The sequence below is a fragment of the Oncorhynchus mykiss genome, chromosome 7, assembly GCF_057628025.1.
Source record: "Oncorhynchus mykiss isolate SJ-2025 chromosome 7, ASM5762802v1, whole genome shotgun sequence".
NCBI classification, from domain to species: domain Eukaryota; kingdom Metazoa; phylum Chordata; class Actinopteri; order Salmoniformes; family Salmonidae; genus Oncorhynchus; species Oncorhynchus mykiss.
In genome coordinates this window covers 6,415,125-6,437,501 of record NC_143028.1, presented here as the reverse complement: position 1 = coordinate 6,437,501, position 22,377 = coordinate 6,415,125, and the positions used below count along the sequence as shown (strand labels likewise).

General features: G+C 43.2%; 1 protein-coding gene across 1 annotated transcript; it reads left to right on the top strand.

Moving 5' to 3' along the window:
- Positions 1-458: 458 nt before the first annotated feature.
- On the top strand, positions 459-19,490 carry LOC110495471 (actin-related protein 2/3 complex subunit 2-B). Its single transcript, XM_021570746.3, has 10 exons — positions 459-858; positions 1,883-1,917; positions 2,041-2,153; positions 4,332-4,377; positions 7,072-7,258; positions 9,065-9,158; positions 12,004-12,130; positions 12,484-12,584; positions 13,030-13,130; positions 18,868-19,490. The coding sequence occupies exons 1-10, from the start codon at positions 785-787 to the stop codon at positions 18,887-18,889; spliced, it is 900 nt and encodes a 299-aa protein (XP_021426421.1). The 5' UTR covers positions 459-784; the 3' UTR covers positions 18,890-19,490.
- The last annotated feature ends 2,887 nt before the right edge of the window (positions 19,491-22,377 follow it).

The following is a 22,377-nucleotide window of genomic DNA, read 5'->3' as shown; positions in this document are numbered from 1 at the left end:
CATTATTCCATATGTGTTATTTAATAGTGTTGATGTCTTCACTATTATTATACAATGTAGAAAATAGTAAATGTAAAGAAAAACCATTGAATAAGTAGCTGTTTCCAAACGTTTGACTGATACTGTATATATACAGTATATTTCATATATGCATTACATAGCCTACTACATTGCAAACTTGTGGTTGGTCTATTACTAGGAGTAAGAAGGAACCATGAACGATTTAAATGTGTTTTGTTATCTGACAAAAACACACAATGAAGGTGAGCAGTTATTTAAGCAATAAGGCCCGAGGTGGTGTGGTATATGGCTGTTCTTATGCACAATGCAACGTGGAGTTTCTGGATACAGTCCTTAGCTGTGGTATTTGGCCATATACCACAAACACCCGAGGTGCCTTATTGCTATTATAAACTGGTTACCAATGTCATTAGAGCGTTAAAAATACATGTTTTGTCATACTCGTTGTATACGGTGTGATATACCACGGCTTTCAGTCAATCAGCATTCAGGGCTCGAACCACCCAGTTCATAATAAAAAAAAATTGAAGCAATCAGTGTGCACATTTTATATCTAGACCAATATCAGCCACAATTTTACAGGCTGTGCTGTGAGCAACCTTGCTTTGGGGTCCGGAATGAAATAAGCGGAAGAGCCGACAGACGGAAGACTCGGCGGAAGCGGTCTGTCAGGGAAGAAACATTTGCAGAATTTGACACAAAGAAGCCCAAGGATCTAAAACATTTTATATTTCGATAAAAACGTATTCCCCAGTCCGCTGCAATGATTCTCCTAGAAATCAACAACCGGATTATAGAAGAGACGCTGACGTTGAAATTTGACGGCGCATCCAATGGGTGAGAAATCATTGTTCCAGACTAGCTTGCTAGCTTCCGAATAGCTAACAGTAGCCGAATATTAATGTCTGGCCAGTATTATTTGCTAGACAATGAATGAATTATGGATGGAAAACGTGCGGCTGGTGGAATTGACAGAATAGGGACTATATATTTGACACGTACAGTAATATTCTGGTTTAACTGAATAAAGTGGCACGCGCCTCTGCAAGAGGCATCGCTTAGCCGGAATAATGGGGTGTGTCTGTCACTGGTTAGCTTTGGCTAGCTAGACTAGCTGGGCAGGGGAAGCCTATCTAATAACTGTCTAGCCCCAATAAGGGGGTAACGCTAAGCGAACTCTAGTTTACGTGTGCTTGTCGGCATCCCCTCATTTATTGTCCCAATGAACTGCCAATTTTTAAATTATGATGGTGGCTTTCACATAAAATATGTACAGCCGTATTGTTAGCTAGCTAACTATACCTATCACTGGCTGCTATGCTAATCACCGCAGTAAAAGGGAACCTGCTTTTCTAGTTCATGGTATAGTAGCTAGCTAACTAGTTTGCTTTCATCTCTCCTCGCTTTGAATTGAGAAAGCGAACGTATCGTTATGGGTTAACCTTGTATTAGCTAGAATCGTTCAATTACAATGAAATGAATAGAGAATAATAATAATCAGACTAGATAGCTGCTAACGAGTATAGCTAGCAATATATTAGCCATCGCGTTGTTGGCCTCTTCCGCATTCCAGCATCCCCAAGTTGGGTCATGTCAGTGCAACTCTCTGGGGAGAGGAACTGCTGTTATAGACAACTTCTAAACCCCAAGGAGTGGTTTCTTGAAATACAATTGCAAGTTGCACGAAAACCAAAATGGTTTTACACAAATATGCCAACATGGTAACTGCTGCTACAGAATATTATTATACTGGCAGCAAATTAAGCGTTGTCTATAGTTAACAACTACTCAACAAAACAATTTGTTATATTATCATGCATTCAGTTTTATACATATTTGACGTATAATCCTCTATTTGTAGAACTAAACCAGAGGCAGTGGAGGTGACATTTGCAGGTGAGTTAAGGACTAGTGGTTAATATTTCCGTGCCGTACCATGCAGTTTTAACAATATTATCCTATTTTCAGGTGTCCAGGTGGGTGCTTGTTTGTAACTGATGGCTTTTCTCTGAACTGTAGATTTCGATGGTGTCCTCTACCACATCTCCAACCCCGATGGGGACAAGACCAAGCTGATGGTCAGCATCTCCCTTAAGTTCTACAAGGAGCTGCAGGAGCACGGAGCTGATGAGGTGACACACACATACACACCAGCATCTGTACCTCCCTTGCCCTTCATTCAATCTATGGATATGTCCTGTGTAGCTCAGTTAGGGCACAGTGCTTGCAACGCCAGGGTTGTGGGTTCGATTCCCAAGGGGGGGCAGTTTATGTGACCGACTGGCTCGATTCGGTCTTATGTAGCAACATTTGAAGTTGTGTTTTTTTTACATTGGATAAAGGTAGAGACTCTGCGCTAGAAAATGGTATATCATACACTACAGCTGAGGAACATTGGGAAAGTAATTCTGCTTTGAAAGTTGATAAACATGTAACCTCACTTTTGAGAAAATGGCCCTTGAATTTTTTGGTACCTACCGGAGAGCTTTTCTTTGTCTACACCCATTCAGCATCGTTCACACCCTTTTAAGCTTTAGCCCCACCCATCTCTTTAATGATTCACATGTGAGGCTATGTACTAAATAACCAAAGATTTAACTTTTGGACTCCCTCTGCATATTTGCAATCAAATGCCAGAATTTTCTCCTTAGATATCATCCTCTAATTCCACTGATTTCAGAACTCAGTCCTCAAGAAAGAGGAGAGCAACACTTATGCAGTTCTACTATCTGATCTCTTTTTTAAATATATTTTTAAAAAATCAGCATTAAAAAGGATTACCTACACATAATGACCAGTTCAGATTATAGACAGAAGCGTACTACATGGCAGACCAATCCGAACTCGTCTCGCAGCATGTCCAGCCCACTCCTTTTCTCAGCCAATCATTGCTAGCAGGAAGGATGCTGTATCTTTCCATGACTAAACCAACTAGGCTCGTAATTTAACAACTTTATTTGTTTTTACATATGGCAAACAAGTTTGTTATTGAGGCATTCTTCCAGAATGCATTTCTTGCTAAAAATACATTTTGATTTAAACTTTTATTTTTTTATGTTCAAATGGCGGTCTTGTGAAGTAGTGACTCCTGAAATGAGTCATATATTTTTTTTTTTTTAAGGATGAAAATGTATGCATTCACTACTGTAAGTTGCTCTGTATAAGAGCGTCTGCTAAATTACAAAAATGTAATGCTTGTAAACTAACCCATGGCACTCATCATAGCTTCAATTGTAGTTTAAAATGTGTCAGAGTAGATGTTTTATTTTTTGTTGAAAAGGAGAATGTCTGTAAAGCAGGATGTCAGGGCTTTGTACATCCTCACCATGTATGGAAGAAAGCAGCAGCTGTGGTTTCTTATAGAAACAGGAAGTGCTTTATGACTCACCCTATAAGGAGGAAGTGCTGACTGAGACAGCTAAATGTTGCCTAATGAACACCATGACTGCTTTCCTGTAGTCCACCAGTCCTTGTTGTCTTACTCTCTGTGAGCACTACTGAATCAAAGGACTGGATAGGTTTTAACAGTACTGCTTTTACCTGTCGAGCACTTTAAGATCATGGAGGGAAAGAGCTGTGGAAAGGAACACCTATATCACTTGCTGCACAGTGGTGTGTTTTTAAAGGACCAAATCATGTCCCAGTCCTGTCACCTGACCATAGAAAATGAATGTCTACCTTCATTGCCTTGTGTCCCACTTCCAGCTCCGTTCTTCATTGTAGTGGTATAGAAAGCTAGTTTAACTACTGCAAAAACAGTGGCTTTATGAGAACATGTTCAACTAATCAAGTCTTGTCCTTTTCAGTCACTAAGTGTAAATTTGGTACACCTTGTCACCTTTCTTCACTAACCCACAAAACACATTTTTGTGTAGAAATGTTCCGCTTTACGTGTTACATAATAGATTTACATAAATACGTGTCACAATGGTGCACTCTACGTGTTACATAATAGATTTACATAAATACATGTGTCACAATGGTGCACTCTTGCAGTTTTACTGTAGAGGAAACTGAGTTGCAGTACGTCTTATAATAGAAGTTGTCATCTGTTACTACATGTGTACGCTGGATTTGCATATAGCCTTATTTGTTCAGAACTCGGGCTGCATTCCAGTGATTCCACATTGACGGGTAACCGTTGTTTTAGGGGAAGGCTTATGATCTCCCCTTACCATTATCTACACTGAGACATCCACCTCTACCAGTCCACTCTGGCTCTCTGATGTTGCATAGCTGGTGTCGGACTCCGTCGGGGCATTTATCTGTTACTGTCCATAATAACACACCAAATCCCTCCCTCCTTTCAGCTGCTGAAGCGGGTCTATGGGAACTTCCTGGTTTCACCCGAGGCGTGTAAGTATTATGTAACTACGGTCCACTCTCCCTATGTAAGTTTCCACTGTCACCATGTTAATGACTCCAACTCCTCAGAGAATTATCGACAGCGCGTCATATAGCCTATCACTTACGGAGGTCCAACACCCACACTTATATTACTACCACTGACTTCTCTGATAGTACATTTTTCCTGAATAAAGTAGCTAACTATTATTGAGATACTGTATGTGGTTGTCCCACCACCTAGCTGGGACTGAGATGCTGTATGTGGTTGTACCACCACCTAGCTGGGACTGAGATGCTGTATGTGGTTGTACCACCACCTAGCTGGGACTGAGATGCTGTATGTGGTTGTACCACCACCTAGCTGGGACTGAGATACTGTATGTGGTTGTACCACCACCTAGCTGGGACTGAGATGCTGTATGTGGTTGTCCCACCACCTAGCTGGGACTGAGATGCTGTATGTGGTTGTCTCACCACCTAGCTGGGACTGAGATGCTGTATGTGGTTGTCCCACCACCTAGCTGGGACTGAAATGCTGTATGTGGTTGTACCACCACCTAGCTGGGACTGAGATGCTGTATGTGGTTGTCTCACCACCTAGCTGGGACTGAGATGCTGTATGTGGTTGTACCACCACCTAGCTGGGACTGAGATACAGTATGTGGTTGTACCACCACCTAGCTGGGACTGAGATGCTGTATGTGGTTGTACCACCACCTAGCTGGGACTGAGATGCTGTATGTGGTTGTCCCACCACCTAGCTGGGACTGAGATGCTGTATGTGGTTGTACCACCACCTAGCTGGGACTGAGATGCTGTATGTGGTTGTACCACCACCTAGCTGGGACTGAGATACAGTATGTGGTTGTCCCACCACCTATCTGGGACTGAGATACAGTATGTGGTTGTCCCACCACCTAGCTGGGACTGAGATACAGTATGTGGTTGTCCCACCACCTAGCTGGGACTGAGATACTGTATGTGGTTGTCCCACCACCTAGCTGGGACTGAGATGCTGTATGTGGTTGTACCACCACCTAGCTGGGACTGAGATGCTGTATGTGGTTGTACCACCACCTAGCTGGGACTGAGATACTGTATGTGGTTGTACCACCACCTAGCTGGGACTGAGATGCTGTATGTGGTTGTCCCACCACCTAGCTGGGACTGAGATGCTGTATGTGGTTGTCTCACCACCTAGCTGGGACTGAGATGCTGTATGTGGTTGTCCCACCACCTAGCTGGGACTGAGATGCTGTATGTGGTTGTACCACCACCTAGCTGGGACTGAGATGCTGTATGTGGTTGTCTCACCACCTAGCTGGGACTGAGATGCTGTATGTGGTTGTACCACCACCTAGCTGGGACTGAGATACAGTATGTGGTTGTACCACCACCTAGCTGGGACTGAGATGCTGTATGTGGTTGTACCACCACCTAGCTGGGACTGAGATGCTGTATGTGGTTGTCCCACCACCTAGCTGGGACTGAGATGCTGTATGTGGTTGTACCACCACCTAGCTGGGACTGAGATGCTGTATGTGGTTGTCTCACCACCTAGCTGGGACTGAGATGCTGTATGTGGTTGTCCCACCACCTAGCTGGGACTGAGATGCTGTATGTGGTTGTACCACCACCTAGCTGGGACTGAGATGCTGTGTGGTTGTCTCACCACCTAGCTGGGACTGAGATGCTGTATGTGGTTGTACCACCACCTAGCTGGGACTGAGATACAGTATGTGGTTGTACCACCACCTAGCTGGGACTGAGATGCTGTATGTGGTTGTACCACCACCTAGCTGGGACTGAGATGCTGTATGTGGTTGTCCCACCACCTAGCTGGGACTGAGATGCTGTATGTGGTTGTACCACCACCTAGCTGGGACTGAGATGCTGTATGTGGTTGTACCACCACCTAGCTGGGACTGAGATACAGTATGTGGTTGTACCACCACCTAGCTGGGACTGAGATGCTGTATGTGGTTGTACCACCACCTAGCTGGGACTGAGATGCTGTATGTGGTTGTACCACCACCTAGCTGGGACTGAGATACTGTATGTGGTTGTCCCACCACCTAGCTGGGACTGAGATGCAGTATGTGGTTGTCCCACCACCTAGCTGGGACTGAGATGCTGTATGTGGTTGTCCCACCACCTAGCTGGGACTGAGATGCTGTATGTGGTTGTACCACCACCTAGCTGGGACTGAGATACTGTATGTGGTTGTCCCACCACCTAGCTGGGACTGAGATGCTGTATGTGGTTGTCCCACCACCTAGCTGGGACTGAGATGCTGTATGTGGTTGTACCACCACCTAGCTGGGACTAGTTTAGTTTAGTTTTTTCTACAGCCTGAAGTGTAGACACATTCACTTAAAATAACACCATGCACCCACATCCTCCTCCATGATTGAAACTATAGATAGTGTTTACTGGGTGATACGCTGTCTTTGGTTGGCACCAGGTCTAACACTTTGCATTTAGGCAAAACTTTTTGCTTAGTTTACTTTGTTGGAAAGTTTATGCAGAATTTGGGTTTTATTAGTATTTATTGTCATTTGCTATAGGCTGGTTTTGACCCCCATTCCCCTCAGATATTGACACCATGTCATAGTTAGTAAACCTCTTACTAAGAAGTTTTCTAGCGATTTAATAATTATATCGAACAATAGCTGATCTTGTCTGTAATTGGCTGTCTCCTAGGCTACAACGTGTCTCTGCTCTTTGACCTGGATGCGGTCCCAGCCAACAAGGAGGAAGTGATCCACCAGGCGGGCATGCTGAAGAGGAACTGCTTCGCCTCGGTGTTTGAGAAGTACTTCAAGTTCCAGGAGGAGGGCAAGGAGGGAGAGACGAGGGCCGTGGTCCACTACAGAGACGACGAGTCCATGTAGGTGGCCGCTGTACTGCCTGGATGAAAATGTATAGAAGTAACCATAGACAAAACAAGGATGCTATTTGTTGTTGACTACTAAAAGTCTGAGGCTTTGGGTGGGGGGGTTCTACTAAAACATGGAATTGTTTTAAGGTGGTCATGACAGATCATTTAGTTATTTGATTTGGAATTTTAGGACCCCTGTAGCTATCAAAACAATTACTTGTTGAAATATAGAATTGTGCCTTTACTGCTATAGCCCATAAAAACACTGAGTAACACATTCAAAAATGACAAAACAGTATAAAATAAATCATAAGGAATAAGGTTTTGAAGTGTGTATATCTCAATCTCACACACACTACCGGTCAAGTTTTAAAAACACCACCTCAATCAAGGGTTTTTCTTTATTTGTACTATGTTCTACATTGTAGAATAATAGTGAAGACATCAAAACTATGAAAAGCACCTATGGAATCGTGTAGTAACCAAAAAGGTATTAAACAAATGTTATATTTGAGATTCTTCAAATAGCCACCCTTTGCCTTGATGACAGCTATGCACACTCTTGGCATTTTCTCAACCAGCTTCATGAGGTAGTCACCTGGAATGTATTTCAATTAACAGGTGTGCCTATTTAAGTTCATTTGTGAAATTTCATTCCATAATGCATTTGAGCCAATCAGTTGTGTTGTGACAAGGTAGTGAGTGGGGGGTATACAAAAGATGGCCATATTTGGCAAGAACAGCTCAAATAAGCAAAGAGAAATGACAGTCCATCATTACTTTAAGACATGAAGGTCAGTCTATTGCTCGTGTTTCTTGGCCCAAGCAAGTCTCTTCTTATTGGTGTCCTTTAGTTGGTTTCTTTGCAGCAATTCGACCATGAAGGCCTGATTCACGCAGTCTCCTCTAAACAGTTGACGTTGAAATGTGTCTGTTACTTGAACGCTGAAGCATTTATTTTGGCTGCAATCTGAGGCTGGTAACTCTAATGAACTTATCCTATGCAGCAGAGGTAACTCTGGGTCTTCCTGTCCTGTGGTGGTCCTCATGAGAGACAGTTTCATCATAGTGCTTGATAGTTTTTGCGACTGCACTTGAAGAAACTTCCAAAGTTTAAATGTCTGTGTTGACTGACCTTCATGTCTTAAAGTAATGATGGACTGTCATTTCTCTTTGCTTATTTGAGCTGTTCTCGCCATAATATGGACTTGGTCTTTTACCAAATAGGGCTATCTTCTGTAAACCACCCCTACCATGTGACAACATAACTGATTGGCTCAAAAGCATTAAGAAGGAAAGAAATTCCACAAATGAACTTTGAACAAGGCACACCTGTTAATTGAAATGCATTTCAGGTGACTACCTCATGAAGCTGGTTGAGAGAATGCCAAGAGTGTGCAAAGCTGTCATCAAGGCAGAGGGTGGCTATTTGAAGAATCTCAAATATAAAATATATTTTGATTTGTTTAACAATTTTTTGGTTACTACATGATCCATATGTGTTATTTAATAGTGTTGATGTCTTCACTATTATTATACAATGTAGAAAATAGTAAATATAAAGAAATTTTGATTTATTTAACACTTTTTTTTTTGCTTCATTCCATGTGTGTTATTTAATATTTTTGATGTCTTCTTTATTCTACAATGTAGAAAATAGTAAAAAGAAAAAACTCTTGAATGATTAGGTGTCTAAACCTTTGACTGGTACTGTGTATATTTTTAAATCCAAGAAACCTTTTTTCTTTTACTGCCAGTATTCCATGTCACCGGGGTGACTACTGGTTGTTGACATGTTCCTGTGTTTGTCCTCAGGTATCTGGAGGCCAAGAAGGACAGAGTGACGGTGGTGTTCAGCACTGTGTTCAAAGACGACGATGATGTCATCCTTGGGAAAGTGTTCATGCAGGTGAAACAATATTTCTCTCTCAAGTAGTGATGCACCGATATGACATTTTTGGCTGATGTCCAATATTTTCCTTGCCAAAAAACCCCGATACCGATGTTTAACATTTTAGTGGCCTTTTAAGCATTCTAGTACAGTCAGTTAGTTAAAACACGCATGGATGCAGCAGTCTAAGGCAATGCATCTCAGTTCAGGAGGCGTCACTACAGTACCTGGTTCAAATCCAGGCTGTATCACATCCGGCCGTGATTGGGAGTCCCATAGGGCGGTGCACAATTGGCCCAGCGTTATCCGGGTTAGGCCGTCATTGTAAATAACGTTTTGTACTTATGTCCTGATTACCAGTAAAACATAATCAAAACCAATTTCTATCACTTACTTGCTGTGCTGTTTTGTTGTTCATTTGTTTAGTTGTTTCATTCTCAACCAGGATTTCATCATGCATGTCAAGCAGTGAAGTTTCAGCTCTGTCTGTCCGTGGCCTCTCTTCCTCGGTGCGCACTGTCACTGTCTCTGTTTCCATCTTGTCCAGCTGTGTGACATTTCACATAAACCCTGTCTCTTGTCTGCATGGAAGTAGTGATCCCTGTACATAGCATCGAGCATGGTAAAGAGAGAATGCCACCGACTTGCTTGTTCACAGCCTGTGTGGGCAGTTTTGTTGAGCAGGCGTTTCAATGCTGTGACAGAGGGCATCACGGCTGCAGTTGATCAGCTTATTTCTCCAGTCAGTTGTTTTGAATGGAGCTAGCCAGTGTGTTCAAGTTTCCATGTTTCAAACATGTTCTCAAATGCCATTGAAATGGCAGCAGCAGTATGACAACCAGCACATTGATGAACATGAAATATGACTTTCCACATTCTGAAATCCTCATTGACCCACTGTGCTGTCAGACTCAGCATGCTGATATCGCTGGTCCAAATGTCAGTCGTGAAGCTAATAGCAGTGACGCTATTACTGTGTAACTCCTGTAGGGCAACATCTGAAAAATAGCACACTTAGTAGTGTGTATCGGTGCTCAACCAGTCGGCGAAAGCCAACATCACCCACGACAGAGAATGGTTGTCAAGGACAACGAATTCCATTATCTTGGCGTTAATGGATTTGGCCATTGAGTTGTCTCGCTGAAATGTTGTTACTCTTTCAAATGACTGCTCGACTTGTTGAGTGCTCGATCCACACAGCAGACATGGTGGGCTAGGTTAGGATTTCTGTGTAGCGCAACATTTTACGTGGCGTCATTACATTATAGGTATGCTCGTCAGCTTTTACATCGGTATTGCACATCGGCGTTAAACTAGAAATATTTTGTCGACGTTGTCATGTTTAGCTAATATTGTCCGATTCCGATATGTTCACTGATATCGTGCCTCCCTACTCAAGTTTTCATCACCCTTAACAGGAACCGCCTCTCGTATGATTTAAAACGAGCTTGGCAGCACTATGTATTAAAAGTTGACCGATTAATCGGAATGGCCGATTTAATTAGGGCCGTTTTCATAACAATCGGAAATCGGTATTTTTGGGCGCTGATTTGCCTATTTTTTTTATTTAAAAAAATACGTTTTTTTATACCTTTTTAACTAGGCAAGTCAGTTAAGAACACATTCTTATTTTCAATGATGGCCTAGGAACAGTGGGTTAACTGCTTTGTTCAGGGGCAGAACAACAGATTTTCATCTTGTCAGCTCGGGGGATCTAATCTTGCAACCTTATAGCATTAAACTTATCTTATAAAAAACAATCAATCAATCATAATCACTAGTTAACTACACATGGTTGATGATATTACTAGATATTATCTAGCGTGTCCTGCATTGCATATAATCTGAGTGAGCATACAAGTATCTAAGTATCTGACTGAGCGGCGGTAGGCAGAAGCAGGCGCGTAAACATTCATTCAAACAGCACTTTTGTGCATTTTGACAGCAGCTCTTCGTTGTGAGTCAAGCATTGCGCTGTTTATGACTTCAAGCTTATCAACTCCCAGGATGAGGCTGGTGTAACCGAAGTGAAATGGCTGGCTAGTTAGCGCACTTTAATTGTCGTTGTGTTCCTGGTTCGAGCCCAGGTAGGAGCGAGGAGAGGGACGGAAGCTATACTGTTACACTGGCAATACTAAAGTGCCTTTTAGAACATCCAATAGTCAAAGGTTAATGAAATACAAATGGTATAGAGGGAAATAGTCCTATAATTCCTATAATAACTACAACCTAAAACTTCTTACCTGGGAATATTGAAGACTCGTGTTAAAAGGAACCACCAGCTTTCATATGTTCTCATGTTCTGAGCAAGGAACTTAAACGTTAGCTTTTTTACATAGCACATATTGCACTTTTACTTTCTTCTCCAACACTTTGTTGTTGCATTATTTAAACCAAATTGAACATATCTCATTATTTACTTGAGGATAAATAGATGTTATTGATGTATTAAGTTAAAATAAGTGTTCATTCAGTATTGTTGTAATTGTCATTATTACAAATCCATTTAAAAAAATTCATCGGTATCGGCTTTTTTGGTCCTCCAATAATCGGTATCGGCGTTGAAAAATCATAATCGGTCGACCTCTACTATGTACATTACAAAATGATGTAATTACAATACAGTATGTATGTCCATATGGTTGTGAAAAGGAGAAAGGTTGCCAAAGTATCTTTGCTCTGTTGCCTAAAGGTAGTTCACTACAGTAATGCAGAAACCCCATCACCTCCATGTCTGCAAATGATTTATGAAATATCTTATTTGCTCTCCACACTATTAGGTATTTGTCATGGACAACCTTTAGTGTGTGTCGCTCTCTGTATGTGTCTCACTGTCTGTCTGTGTTGCTGTCTCTGTGTGTAGGAGTTTAAGGAGGGTCGGCGAGCCAGTCACACTGCCCCCCAGGTTCTGTTCAGCCACCGGGAGCCGCCCCTTGAGCTGAAGGACACTGACGCCGCCGTTGGAGACAACATCGGCTACATCACCTTCGGTCTGTACCAACCATTCCCAGGTTTTCCAGAAATCCTGGTTGGAGGATTCTGGATTTTCTGCTTATTCCATTCTGATTCCTGGAATCTTCCAAATGGGATGTTGGGCCTTCCTGGGAATTACATGGTTTTACTGTACAAGAAGGTGCCTAGAGCTGAATTGTGTGACCGTTAAAATATATATATTTAACTTAAACTAGACATGCAATGAATTAGTCGTTTTCCAACGCTAGTGACATGATAGAAAGTAGTCAGTGGATGATCATAAACAAACATTCGCTTGAATATCAGGTCAGTCATCAGCCTAATTCCAATGTCTTTGTGGTAATGTGTGTTATTTCTCCTGTCCTCTCAGTCCTGTTCCCACGTCACACCAACGCCAACGCCAGAGACAACACCATCAACCTCATCCACACCTTCAGGGACTACCTGCACTACCACATAAAGTGTTCCAAGGTGACTTCCCTAACTAGTATACTAACTAGGACCCTATTAGTCCCAACTTCTGCACTGCCCTAACTAGGACACTACTATACCTGCACTACCCATTATTGTGCTCCTAGATGAGCACTAACTATTGCCCTTACTAGGGCCCTACCATACCTTTACTACCATGTAAAGGAACAGTTTTCTGGACATAGATCAAGTAAGGGTTGAGGGAATAACTTTACCGGCACTAGCATGGTAAAACCCTGCAGTCTGTGATCATAAAGGTATCTGATGGGCTTTCCATCGTAAACAGTTACGGGCGTGTAAATATGTGCTTTTCAGATTCCTGCCTGGTATGAGTTGAGGTCAATTAGTGTGCATGTCAGTGAGCTGTTGGTTCAGTAGGTGTGTATTAAGGTTCAGTAGGCGTGTATTAAGGCATGTCTCTGTGTCGTCGCCCCCCCCCTTCCAGGCCTACATCCACACACGTATGAGGGCTAAGACTTCTGACTTCCTCAAGGTGTTGAACAGGGCTCGACCCGACGCTGAGAAGAAGGAGATGAAGACCATGTCGTAAGTTACTGCTGCTCTGCACTCCAGCGATGGTGTGCTGATCTAGGATCAGTTTAGCCTTTTAGCTCACTATGGATAGTATTACATGTTTATGTGGGAGGGGTTCCTGGATCGGCACACCTACTCTCAGATGCTTTTAGAATTTGGTCCCATACCCTGGACTGTGCTTGATTGAGCTTGCCTGGAACTAATGGAATAGTCCCAAAAGTGCATGCCCCGCCCACCTGGCACTCCAGCCAATGCTCGAACAAAACGCTCAAAGTATTTGAAAAAATGAACATACTATTTGGACCCAGGTCTGACTTATTCCACTGCCAGCCATTGGGTTCACTGGGATGTGTGTGACCTAACGTTGACTCTAGCAGCACTGCCTGTAGGACACTTCTGTCCTTTAAAACAAGTCATATGGGAAGTTTACCCTGCTGTGTGTGCCTGTGAGTGTAGCCTGTTCTCAAAGATCTGAGATCAGTTAATCTGTTATCATTTATTGAAGCACACGGGCTACTTTCACCATGTCCCCAGATCTTATTGTCCCTGATAATGCTTTATTTTGTGTGTGAACTGTTTTCACGTCCCTCGCCCACCTCGACATCCCTTTCTTAATTAAATACCAACACCGAACACACTCATCAGCGCCTGTGTGGTGAACAGCAGTCAGATGGAGAGAGAGCCAGGGTGGAAGTGTGTACTCTCTCTACGTCTCTGGTACCAAGTTGCAGCCTTCACCCAAACCACAGCTGATAATGGATTGTAGAGATTCCTTAGAAGCTGATAAAAGAATAGCTTCTACAGATTCATTAGAACCCTTCTGTAATGTTCTTGTGTCTGTAGGCTACGGTGTTTGTGAGGGCGGTCTTGTTTCAACAGTTGTGTTCATTGTGTGTGTACTACTAGAACTGACTTGACACGAGCAGCGCTGTTTAAAGTGGGCTCAGGTGGAATTTTTACAAGCTCCCCCCACTCACTCGCACACTCAGTTTGTTCCCTATTGCTGTGTGGGATCTGTGGATCTGACCAGCACTCCCCATCTCTGTCTGAAACAGAAGAGGCCTTGTCTAAATATGTATATTTAATTGTGACTCCGGGAAATTCTATGCCACTGATCCTCAGGGAGCTCCGCTCTGGGTGGAAGGAAGCAGGGGTGTACTCTTGTTTCACAATCTGGGATTTAGTCAGCGGTAGTTGACATAGTTGGGTCAACATTTAGTTGGAAGGTGTGGTATCTGTATTTTTTTTACTCTTGCATGGAGGCCATATGTGCTGACCTTTTGTGTGTTGACCAAGAGTCGTCTGTTCTTTCGACCAACCTATTGGTCAACATTTTTAAATGTGTATTTTTCCATATAGACGCATCAAATGTCTTTTAATCAAATCAACTATATATATATATATATATATATATATATATATATAACTAATATTAAGTATACAATATATATACTGAGCTTGTCTAATGCTTTATGCAAACTGTTTGATTAAATAATTAAGACACACAAATGACTAGAGGGAGTCTGACCACAATTGATTTGATTGTGCCGGGCCTGGTTCAGACTTGCTCTGTTAAAAAAACATTGAGCGACTGTGACAAACACCCTTTGTCTCTCTCTATCCTCTCTACTGCTGCCACCACACATCAACACAGTGTATATTACTTATTCCCTCAATCCTTGCTCTCTTTACGTGACACATGTATGCTTTGCATGCACGTGACCAATAGGGCCTGACCTATAGCATATCATAGTCACATCAATAAATTGGTTCTAACAAACTCTGAACACCATAACATGTGTGACAGCAAAATGGATGCAGAGGACGTGACCAACTGGAAACGGGAATGTTTACTGGTTGTGCAGGAGGTAAAAGGGAAGTCAGATGTCTGGAATAAATTTGACTAGTTGTAGTAAATACTGGAGATCAAGAAAAATGTGTTATGGAGCGCTGGGATGGTAGTTCTCCAGGAACAGGGTTGGAGAGAGGACCTATGGGATGGTAGTTCTCCAGGAACAGGGTTGGAGAGAGGACCTATGGGATGGTAGTTCTCCAGGAACAGGGTTGGAGAGAGGACCTATGGGATGGTAGTTCTCCAGGAACAGGGTTGGAGAGAGGACCTATGGGATGGTAGTTCTCCAGGAACAGGGTTGGAGAGAGGACCTATGGGATGGTAGTTCTCCAGGAACAGGGTTGGAGAGAGGACCTATGGGATGGTAGTTCTCCAGGAACAGGGTTGGAGAGAGGACCTATGGGATGGTAGTTCTCCAGGAACTGGGTTGGAGAGAGGACCTATGGGATGGTAGTTCTCCAGGAACTGGGTTGGAGAGAGGACCTATGGGATGGTAGTTCTCCAGGAACTGGGTTGGAGAGAGGACCTATGGGATGGTAGTTCTCCAGGAACTGGGTTGGAGAGAGGACCTATGGGATGGTAGTTCTCCAGGAACTGGGTTGGAGAGAGGACCTATGGGATGGTAGTTCTCCAGGAACTGGGTTGGAGAGAGGACCTATGGGATGGTAGTTCTCCAGGAACAGGGTTGGAGAGTGGACCTATGGGATGGTAGTTCTCCAGGAACAGGGTTGAAGTGAACCTATAGGATGCTAGTTAGGAAGCTCTGTGTCCATATTAGATCAATGTGTGCCAAAGTCTAAACAGTCGTATTCGTGAATGCAATGGTTTGCTGTGTCATGACATGAAAAAATAAATGATTGATACAGTAGCCTATACAAGTATTGAAATACAGGCCTAAGTAAGTTACGGTATGAAGACTAAACAGGATGGGCTCTTAGGCCTACAGGTTTGATGGTGGTTATATAAGGCTGCTATACTAAGCCTACTAATGATAGACCTAAATCATTATTATAATAATAATAATAATAATAATGGAAAAGGAGGGTTATTGTAAATATAATTTCAGGCAATTTGTAACCGTGTAAACAACACTAAGTAATACTAGAGGCTGGTCTAATGAAAAAGTGTATAGCCTTTATTTCAGCATAGCAAAGATTAAGAACAGCTGAATTTGTGAAAATGTTACGTGAGGCTTGGTGCTCACGGTGTCAGTAGGTTTTTACACTCAAACAGGCAACAGAAGTATTTATTTTATTTCTGTAGATACAGCACACTGTTTCACAACCGTGACCACTATCCAACACGGGAGAAAGCACATTTGTTATAAAATTATATTTTTATTTGTGTTGCACCCTTACATAATGTAACCATATACAATTCCAGTAGCACGTCTTGGACTGTGCCATCCCCAAGCCCTCCACAATGGATCAGTCCACCCAGACAGGCACCAATCAGACGGGTGACTTGTACACCATGATTTAAAATAATGATGTTTTGCTACTGCTCGACTAAAGAAATCTAGGTCGACTAACAGCCTATCAACCAAACAATTGACCAGTCGACTATATTGTCAGCCCTAATCTACAGTGCCTTCTGAAAGTAGTCCCTTAACTTTTTCCACCTTTCTTTATATATATTTTTTTAACCTTTATTTAACTAGGCAAGTCAGTTAAGAACATATTCTTATTTTCAATGATGGCCTAGGAACACTGGGTTAACTGCCTGGTCAGGAGCAGAATGACATATTTGTAAATCAGTCCAATTCCAGCAGGAGGGTTAAGAAGGAAAGAAATTCCACAAATTTACTTTTAACAAGACCCACCTGTTTATTGAAAATCATTCCAGGTGACTACCTCATGAAGCTGGTTGAGAGAATGCCAAGAATGTGCAAAGGCTGTCAAGGCAAAATGGTGGCTACTTTGAAGAATCTCAAATATAAAATATATTTTGATATATTGACACCTTTTTTTTTTTGGTTACTACATGTTATTTCATCACTATTATTCCACAATGTAAAAAAGAGTACCTTTTTAAAAATATTTTTTTTTAACTGGAATGAGTAGGTGTCCCAACTTATGTGTTTTTTTTTCTTTATTTTACCCTCCTTTTCTCACCAATGGTCTCGGGAGAGGCGAAGGTCGAGTCATGCGTCCTCCAAAACATGACCCGCCAAACCGCGCTTCCACCCGCCCGCTTAACCCGGAAGCCAGCTGCACCAATGTGTTGGAGGAAACACTGTTTAAACTTCTTGGTGCTACCCATCCCATTAGCGGGATCATTTTCGTCAGCAAATAGCATAGGGCAACAGTCAAAAAATATTACTAAAAAATATTAATATTCATGAAATCACAAGTGCAATATTGCCGAACACGGCTTAGCCTTTTGTTAATCCACCTGTCGTCTCTGATTTTGAAATTATGCTTTACAACGAAAGCAATCCAAGTGTTTGTAAGTTTATCGATAGCATAGCATCATGTACACATAGCATCAGGAAGCTTGGTCACAAATCAGAAAAGCAATCAAATTAATCGTTTACCTTTGATCTTCAGATATTTTCACTCACGAGACTCCCAGTTACACAACAAATGTTCCTTTTGTTCCATAAAGATTATTTTTATACCCAAAATACCGATGTTTGTTTGTCGCGCTATGTTCAGAAATCCACAGGAAAGAGCGGTCACGACAACGCAGATGTATATTCCAACTAATATCCATAATGTCCACAGAAACATGTCAAACTTTTTTTATAATCAATCTTCATGTTTTTAAAATATATATTCGATAATATATCAACCGAGTGTGTAGGTTTTTCAATAACAGCGGGAGGAACGATGACGGCTTTACTCAGTTGTGCAAAAACTCACTCTGAGAGCCCCCACCTATCCACTTACGCAATGTGATCCTTCACGCTCATCTTTCAAAATAAAAGCCTGAAACTGTCTAAAGACTGAAGCCATAGAAAAAGGAATCTGGTTGATATCCCTTTAAATGGAGGATAGGCTTGCATAGGAACAGAGGGGTTTCAAAATAAGAGGCACTTCCTGATTGGATTTTCCTCAGGCTTTTGCCTGCAATATCAGTTCTGTTATACTCACAGACAATATCTTTAGTGTTTTCTATCCTAATCTGACAATTATATGCATATTCTAGTTTCTGGGGCTGAGAAATAGACAGTTTCAAATGGGTACGTTTTTTAGCCAAAAACGAAAATACAAAAGGCTACACGCAAAAGGTTAACTGACAGTCAGCCTGCAGGTGCCCGGTCCGCCACAAGGAGTCGCTATAGAGCGCAATGAGAAAAGTAAAGCTCCCTCGGCCAAACCCTCCCCAACACTGGGCCAATTGTGTGCCGCCCTTTGGGACTCCGAGTCACGGCTGGTTGTAACGCAGCCTGGTATTGAACCCGGGTCTGTAGTGACGCTTCAAACACTGCGATGTAGTGCCTTAGACCACTGCGCCACTCGGGAGGCCCCATGTATTTCATTTTCAATACATTTGTAAAATAAGCATGTTTTCACTTTCACATTATGGGGTATTGTGTGTAGATGGACGAGGGGGGGAAATATATTTGGAATTCAGGCTGCAACACAACAAATGTGGATTAAGTTGAGGGGTATAAATACTTTCTGAAGGCACTGTATCTGCCTTCAGCTGTCAACTATATATTTCAACTGCAACATTTCAACAAGTTTGTCACCTAGTCAGCGCCAGCGAGGAGCCTACCTTGGAACTCGTGGCGAGAGGGTTTTCCTTTAAAACATTGACGGAATAAAACCTAGAAGCAGTAATGCCACGCCCTCTGTAGAATAGGCTTTAGGGCGAGCTGCCAATAAAGTGTCTGTGTGGCAAGACTTTTTAATTGATTTCTGGCCAACTGTTTTTTATGTCTGTTTTCAGGGGCAAGACGTTCTCCCGCTGAGGCTGGTCCACTCACGCACTCTGACCCCTGGACATGCCCAATCGTGCCACACTGAGACTCGACTCCACATTGGACAGGATCACAGGCCCCTAAAGCCCCGCCCAGCGCGTGTCCATCCTGTGTCTTTTTTAAATAAAGTTGTCTCTTAGTAGAAATCGAGGCTGAAACAAATAAAAAGGGCATTCCTTGCTTTGCATAGTTAAAAGATAACTATTAGTCCTATATAAATATATATATATATATAAAAAAAATATGATGTTTTGATACGATATCTTTTACTCCATTTGGTACTCTTACCTTGCTCCCTCCCTCTCTGGTGGTGTCCATAACTTCAGAACCCCTCCTTTCTCCCTCTCTCCCTGAAGGTGTCCATAACTTCAGAACACATCCTTTCTCCTTCCTCCCTGATGGTGTCCTTAACTTCAGAACCCCTCTCTTTCTCCTTCCTCCCTGATGGTGTCCATAACTTCAGAACCCCTCTCTTTCTCCTCCCTCCCCTATGGTGTCCATAACTTCAGAACCCCTCTCTTTCTCCTTCCTCCCTATGCTTCCATGTTGTCTGTACCATTGTCATTGGAAAAATAAACCAGTCTTATAAAAATCATTATTTTCTGTGTTGTGGTTTCACAGACCTTAATCTCACATTAACATGACTTTATTTGTACAAGGTCCAATGGAAATGTGACTTGCACTTTATCCCAACCCAAAGAAAAAAAGGTACACATACAGGTTGGAGAAGGGGGCTGCCATACTACGGCGCAATTGTGGGGGTTAAGTGCCCTGTTCAAGGGCGCAACAGCAGGCGATGGCATCTAGGATTTGATACCTGCAACCCTCCCATTGCCAGCTAACTTCCCGCATGATTTTTCCCTTAAGACCCGGGATTCGACCTGGCAACCCTTCGGTTGCTGGCTTCTCTAACCGCTATGCTACCTGTCGATACCTGCCATCATGTCTTAGTCACAATTCTTTACAGCTTCAGTCCTTGTTTGACATTCATCTCACGTCATCAACCAAAGTTGTTTTCTGGTTTCTTTTTGCCGTTTCATCTAGATACCGATCCTTAGAACTCCAGACCTCGTTTCCTTAGATCCTTGTCAGCCATGACTTTCTTTTCCAGGGGTAGCTACATCTCCTTTGACAATCCATTATCTTGCGATAACAAAAACATGGACTTTTACCTGTTGCTAGGGAACATGACAATGGTGGAGATTTGAGAGAGTTCAGTCAAGGGTAAAGTACCACTCGTTACAAGTTGGCACCACTGAGGGATTGGTGGAATGTTATGTAGAGCTGTCAAACTGGTGAGGAGTAATACCGTGGAGAGGCCTGCCTACTTTATTTTATTATCAGTACAGCAGAAACGGTACATCTGTTTGCTTGTGCTCTTGCCAACTCTGTCATGCCACACGTCTTACAAAGAACCTAATCTTACACTTCAGCAACTGTAGTTGTCATTCATGGGAGACGACATGTTTACTGTTGTGTTGTCTTTGATTTCACTTTAGCTTCACTGAAAACGGCTCTGTTTATCCAGTGTTGTGTGGTGGCGTATGATCAGGACGTTTGCCCTGGTATCGTGTGTTGGAGCGAACCATTAAGGAGAGCTGAGCATTAAATAGGTCTAGTTGCCAGGCTGAAGTAGCAAGGACATGCACATTAAGAAAAGATGACACCCAGGCTATTTTTTGAAAGAGTACATTAACCAGGACCATACGTAAATTTATGACAGCTGGACGTACTATGGTTAGAAGGATACAGGAAGAAGGATGGAAGCAAGATAACATGACTAACGCGTGAAACATAAGCATGCAATGCATACATTATTTTTAGGACGTGAAAAGGGTTCTACCATCGTTATAACCTAACCAAAAGCAAATATGAGCGTTAGTGGGCGTGAACTAGCTCTGAGATGAGAAGAAAATAATGGAGAAAGGTCAAGGGAAGCTATTTTCATATAGAGGGAGGGGACTCTATATGTTATGTAAAGGCAGGACTCTGTAATATGAGAATTTAGTCTCTTTCCATGGAGGGGCTCGGCCCTGTTATGTTTGTGATAGGGTCCTTCCATGGAGGGGCTCGGCCTTGTTATGTTTGTGATAGGGTCCTTCCATGGAGGGGCTCGGCCTTGTTATGTTTGTGATAGGGTCCTTCCATGGAGGGGCTCGGCCTTGTTATGTTTGTGATAGGGTCCTTCCATGGAGGGGCTCGGCCTTGTTATGTTTGTGATAGGGTCCTTCCATGGAGGGGCTCGGCCTTGTTATGTTTGTGATAGGGTCCTTCCATGGAGGGGCTCGGCCTTGTTATGTTTGTGATAGGGTCCTTCCATGGAGGGGCTCGGCCTTGTTATGTTTGTGATAGGGTCCTTCCATGGAGGGGCTCGGCCTTGTTATGTTTGTGATAGGGTCCTTCCATGGAGGGGCTCGGCCTTGTTATGTTTGTGATAGGGTCCTTCCATGGAGGGGCTCGGCCTTGTTATGTTTGTGATAGGGTCCTTCCATGGAGGGGCTCGGCCTTGTTATGTTTGTGATAGGGTCCTTCCATGGAGGGGCTCGGCCTTGTTATGTTTGTGATAGGGTCCTTCCATGGAGGGGCTCGGCCTTGTTATGTTTGTGATAGGGTCCTTCCATGGAAGGGCTCGGCCTTGTTATGTTTGTGATAGGGTCCTTCCATGGAGGGGCTCGGCCTTGTTATGTTTGTGATAGGGTCCTTCCATGGAGGGGCTCGGCCTTGTTATGTTTGTGATAGGGTCCTTCCATGGAGGGGCTCGGCCTTGTTATGTTTGTGATAGGGTCCTTCCATGGAGGGGCTCGGCCTTGTTATGTTTGTGATAGGGTCCTTCCATGGAAGGGCTCGGCCTTGTTATGTTTGTGATAGGGTCCTTCCATGGAGGGGCTCGGCCTTGTTATGTTTGTGATAGGGTCCTTCCATGGAAGGGCTCGGCCTTGTTATGTTTGTGATAGGGTCCTTCCATGGAGGGGCTCGGCCTTGTTATGTTTGTGATAGGGTCCTTCCATGGAGGGGCTCGGCCTTGTTATGTTTGTGATAGGGTCCTTCCATGGAAGGGCTCGGCCTTGTTATGTTTGTGATAGGGTCCTTCCATGGAGGGGCTCGGCCTTGTTATGTTTGTGATAGGGTCCTTCCATGGAGGGGCTCGGCCTTGTTATGTTTGTGATAGGGTCCTTCCATGGAGGGGCTCGGCCTTGTTATGTTTGTGATAGGGTCCTTCCATGGAGGGGCTCGGCCTTGTTATGTTTGTGATAGGGTCCTTCCATGGAGGGGCTCGGCCTTGTTATGTTTGTGATAGGGTCCTTCCATGGAGGGGCTCGGCCTTGTTATGTTTGTGATAGGGTCCTTCCATGGAAGGGCTCGGCCTTGTTATGTTTGTGATAGGGTCCTTCCATGGAGGGGCTCGGCCTTGTTATGTTTGTGATAGGGTCCTTCCATGGAAGGGCTCGGCCTTGTTATGTTTGTGATAGGGTCCTTCC

Coding starts and splice junctions, on each gene's coding strand:
- LOC110495471 (XM_021570746.3), top strand. CDS start 785: ATGATTCTCCTAGAAATCAACAACCGGATTATAGAAGAGACGCTGACG. Junction 9,159..12,003: donor TTGGGAAAGTGTTCATGCAG/GTGAAACAATAT, acceptor CTCTGTGTGTAG/GAGTTTAAGGAGGGTCGGCG. Junction 12,585..13,029: donor ACCACATAAAGTGTTCCAAG/GTGACTTCCCTA, acceptor CCCCCCTTCCAG/GCCTACATCCACACACGTAT.